The sequence below is a fragment of the Glossina fuscipes genome, unplaced genomic scaffold (assembly GCF_014805625.2).
Source record: "Glossina fuscipes isolate IAEA_lab_2018 unplaced genomic scaffold, Yale_Gfus_2 65609, whole genome shotgun sequence".
NCBI classification, from domain to species: domain Eukaryota; kingdom Metazoa; phylum Arthropoda; class Insecta; order Diptera; family Glossinidae; genus Glossina; species Glossina fuscipes.
Window position 1 is genome coordinate 12,813 of NW_024004077.1, and position 4,787 is coordinate 17,599.

At 35.5% G+C, this 4,787-nt stretch overlaps 2 protein-coding genes across 2 annotated transcripts; one reads left to right on the forward strand and one right to left on the reverse strand.

Annotated features, from left to right (window-relative positions):
* Positions 1–426: 426 nt before the first annotated feature.
* LOC119643861 (gastrula zinc finger protein XlCGF8.2DB-like) lies at positions 427–2,232 on the forward strand. Its single transcript, XM_038043359.1, is given in 2 exon segments — positions 427–534; positions 1,237–2,232. Coding segments are annotated over 2 exon segments (1,104 nt in total).
* A 2-nt stretch (positions 2,233–2,234) lies between these two features.
* LOC119643862 (28S ribosomal protein S18a, mitochondrial-like) lies at positions 2,235–3,714 on the reverse strand. Its single transcript, XM_038043360.1, has 2 exons — positions 3,701–3,714; positions 2,235–2,607 (listed from the first exon to the last, which is right to left on the reverse strand). The coding sequence occupies exons 1-2, from the start codon at positions 3,712–3,714 to the stop codon at positions 2,304–2,306; spliced, it is 318 nt and encodes a 105-aa protein (XP_037899288.1). The 3' UTR covers positions 2,235–2,303.
* Positions 3,715–4,787: the final 1,073 nt, after the last annotated feature.

Consider the following 4,787-nt stretch of genomic DNA (forward strand, 5'->3'; position numbering starts at 1 on the left):
GTATAGACTCTCTCAAGTCTTTCTCGGTTTTGCATACATGCGCAACACCTTTAATTAGCTTAAAACTTAATACAACACATTTAAATCGGAACGGAATAACTGCTGGAATTACATAAAATAAAAAAACGATCTTTTTTCCTTATTTCAAATTTATTAACCAAAAAGTTTCAATTTTTTACATTTAAAAGTGGTAACAATACATAAATTATAAAAAAAACGTACACCAGGTTCTTTAATAGAACAACAGAAGGAATTTAAAATTTCTATAGTATGAAAAAACAGAACGGCTACTTGCCATTTATAGTTAAGATTTTGTGTGTGGAATATTAAAAGTTATCTTGTGATTCGGATTTTGAAGGTTTCAACAACAGATCCGCTACCTAATATAACGAATGGTAGCCACACCTCAATTGGGCTCTTTGTGCAATGATTGTTCTATTGGGTCAAGAAAGGCGTTTTGAAGTTTTGGACTTTTGTTATCACATCTTAAGAGTGCAGCGTGCTGATGGCAGAGATGAAGATGTCAAAGGGATTGTAAGTCTTAGTCTTTTAACAGTAACTTAATTTTCCACACTTACCGAATTATTTAAATTAGAACGTTTACGTTTCAAAAGCGAAATAACGCCCAGCCAAAGTAAAAGTACCGAAGATGAGCTGCAAAAAGAAATTTCGAAGTCAAGCTTTGCGCGTATGGATGTGAGAGAATTTAACTTGGGTTATATTATATGCAAACTAGAAAACGTTTTATTCATATCCGATTAGTACACTACAGATGAGAAATATAGTTTTAAAATATTACAACGCACGACGTACTTGGAATATCAATTGTGGGTGTTTCCGAAACGCTTTATGATTCCACATTATCATATCTCGCTCGAACTGAAATAAAGATAATATACGATCAATAAAAGCAAAAAAAGAATACATCCTCGGCAAAGAATTAGAAATTGTAATTCAGCTTTTGAAGAAAATTTCGCAACTAATGTTTTGAGTTTGCGCATACATTCGAACGGATAGAACCATTGAGTTCGGCATTTGAAGATTCTAATTTTACCCAGTTCCTCACCGTAACTATTAATTATACGCGAACATGATCATAGTGCATCGTGCACCATGCATATGCACTCCTTTTTCTGATTTCGGATGGTTGGCTATGCTTGAATGGAAGCCACTTAATTGCCTTAGCTATACCTCAAACGCTTTATTCAGTAAATAATTTTTTTTTCTTTTCAATAGAATTGTCCTCACGGTCGACCACGGTTGAGCCCGCGATTTGCTGAGATATCAGCGTATGCTGACAGCAGCTCATCAATTGGCACGCCTCCTCCCTTATTTGAAGAAATGAAAACCGAACCTATTGATATGGAAACAATGGAAAGTATAAAACCCGAGTGTGAGTTGCCTAGAGTTGAGAACGTGGAAGAAGCAAGAGACGAAACTTTGCTTAAACAAGAATGGGATTTTAGTGAAAATGAATAGTCCACACCAACCACTGACGAGGATCTAGACTCGGACAATTCCTTTTCCTCAGACGAAGAGTCTCTCGCAGACTGCCCAAAACATCAAAACGTTAAGAAAACTGCGTCTCACTTAAAGTGTAAAGTCTGTGGTGCGGCATGTGCGAATCGACAGCTTCTTAAAGCCCATCATATGCGTCATCATCCACAGGAAAATCCGTTCGCTTGTAATATTTGCTCCAGTTCATTTAAATCAACGTTTTTATTGGCCCAGCATAAGCTGAAACACAATCGTCCCGACACCATGCAATGCCAGGAATGTGGCAAGTACTTTCGAAGCCAATTGCATTTGCAACGACATAATAAGAACTTTCATTTAATTTCATCCTATGCCTGCCATATTTGCCATCAGCAGTTCGAAAGTTATACTCAGATGAGATTTCAGTATCATTTGCGCCAACATGGCGAAAAACGTTTTCCCTGCACTTACTGCCACAAGGCTTTCCACCAGAAGATACATTTGATTAATCGCGAGCGCACTCATACTAAAGAACAGCCGTTTAATTGTGACTTTTGTGGCAAAGCTTACAGACAACAAACTGCTTGTCAAGAACACATGAAAACTTATAAAGATCCAACCCCATTCAAATGTAAACTCTGCCCCAAGTCCTTCAGTCAACGCTCCACACTGCGTATTCACATGCAAAAAACACACAACTTGATAAAAGCGTCTACAACACCTCTTAAAAGAGTGCGGTCTGAAGTTTTTGAATAGCAACATTTTCTCAACTTTTAAGTAGATTGCGGACATATTGCAAGATTTATTTTAACGATTCCGTACCGATATTAATATTTGATAGTGCTTTCATAGAAATATTTATTGAAGTTTTTCCAACCGAAACGGCTTTTCGGATCTTTCTTACTTCCAGCTGGCGCCAAGTTCGGCATTAGCCCCGCCTTCTGCGCCATAGTTACAAGAGAGCCTATCCTTTTTTGCTGACGGTAGCAAAGACCAGTGATGCGTTTAGGTAACATGCAACCATCTGAGCGAACATATTGTGATAAAATCAGTAAGTCGGTATGTTTAAGGTCTAAACCCAACGTACATTCAGGACAGAATTTCGGCTCACAAATCCCATATACGCTTATTCTCACATGGTTGGCATTTTTACAAATTATTGAGAACGACATATACGCTTATTCTCTAAAGGCACCACACTTTATACGCTTATTCTTTAAAGGCACCATAGATTATACAAATACAAGTTCAATTATTGAAAAGTGTTTTTTTCATTTGGCACTTATATACCTGGAAAACGAAATCACGCTTCAAAGTGGCTTCTTCGAAAATTGTTTAAAATAGTATATAACTTATCCTCTAATTTTACCTTGGGCTGATAAATTATCAAATCGCGTGTATCTCGTTTATAAAATTATATAAAACCATAAGTTTTGTTTAACTCAAAATCGCTCTCATTAATTAAAAGATGTCTAAAATATGTTACTTAAATACATAAATCCTAATGACTCATGTGACTCTAACGTTAACCGAATAAACGAAGCCTCCTAGAGAATAACGAGGTGTTCTCCTTAACTTTAACCTAACTAGGCCGTTTATCTTCCAGCCTAACGTCCCAATTCCACAGTTTAGTCTTATCTTCTTCAATTAATCTCTACCTTAAACGGCTCTCCACATTTATTTATTCTTTACGCGGACACTTTCCATTTACCAAACTTACGCCCATCCAGCATGACGGCTTCAATTAGAGAGGAGGAGGAAACCACATTTCCTCGAAGCCTTTCTGTCATGTTTGGCCTTGCCCATCGATTGACAACCACATTCGAAACCAGCTTTTATATTTTCGACTGTTATAACCATTCTGGCTTCCAGTCGATTTAAAATTGGTAATTCCTCCAATTACGTAATTTACTAAAAGTATATTGTGATAAAATTATGTTGGCTGTGTGGAGGACATAATGTTTGTTTGGAGTGGAAAGATTCCCTATGAATCTTTCTACATGAGTGTGAAATAAATTACCTATCTGCTCGGGTTAAGTCCCCCAAGTCTGTCTACTCTTTTTGGTGCCAATATTGAGATCGGCTAGAAGTAGTCCATAAGTAATTTATTTAGGCGGAAGGAACGTCTTTTTGGTCTGGCGAATAAAACGCTATGATGAACTGTTAAATTATAACAATTGAATTTATTTGATTTGGTTTTTTATACCTAAATTTTACAAAATACCTTATTGCTAACATACTGTCAACATAAAATTTTGACGGATTATTTTAATTAGGGCGCCTAGCGTCGTATTGCACTACGAAATGCAATTCTCAGCATCTACTTTGAAGCCCGACAGAATTATGATGAATTTGCATAATTCTGTAGCAAAAAAAAATGAAAACAAAAATTTTGTCGCACTTCACCTGGCTGAGTATTGCATTTCTTAAAGTAATACGATGCCACGCGCCACAATTAAATAATCAACATTTCTGTTAACGTAAGCATAATTTTAGTATAGAAATAAAGTATAAATAATGCACGTTTTCAATAAAAGAATTAATTGTTTTACACAGTTCAAAAAAAGCGTTTAACTCGCTTAAGGCGTTCAATCCGCCAAAATACAAAGTTTTAGGCAATTTAAAAAGCAGAAAGACTTGACGCTTATGAAACCGAGCAGGCTAGGGCTCTAAAACAGTGAAACTTACCTTCACTTACCTATACCTAGGGAAGGATTCATAGGGAATCCTCCCAAATACTGCACCCCATTCTATCAATACTACTCGCGGTTGCAGTAAAGCATTTTCATTTTTATTACAATATATATTTATAAGATAATAGAAGATAATGTACATATTTATATGGAAGGTATGATATTTATATATAAGATAAAATAATATAAAGTTAATAATAATAAAAAGAAACTATATATACAAAGAAAAGCTAAAACGTAGTGTGTGACTAAAACAACCCTGCGACTTTGGTGCTCACAGAAATTATGTTGAAAAAAGCAATAAGGAAAAACATTTATTATATACAGATTTTCAGTATCCATGGGTCAAATGTTGTCAATAACCCTATGAGTATTGTTTTCGTTAATTAAAAGTATGGTTAAGCGACTAGTTTATGAACGAACCTTAATTGGAATGCTTACACGTGTTGCACATGGTTTTATACATTGTTGTTAATTGCAGTTGTTGTTATACGTTTGTAATGGGAAAAGGTGATCCCTTTTTCATAAAAATTTTTGTCATCCCAGCCACTGACTAGAAATTGCATTAATATTTTGAATGTTACTGCTAGTTGATATTTCTTAGAAGCAAAGTTCGAA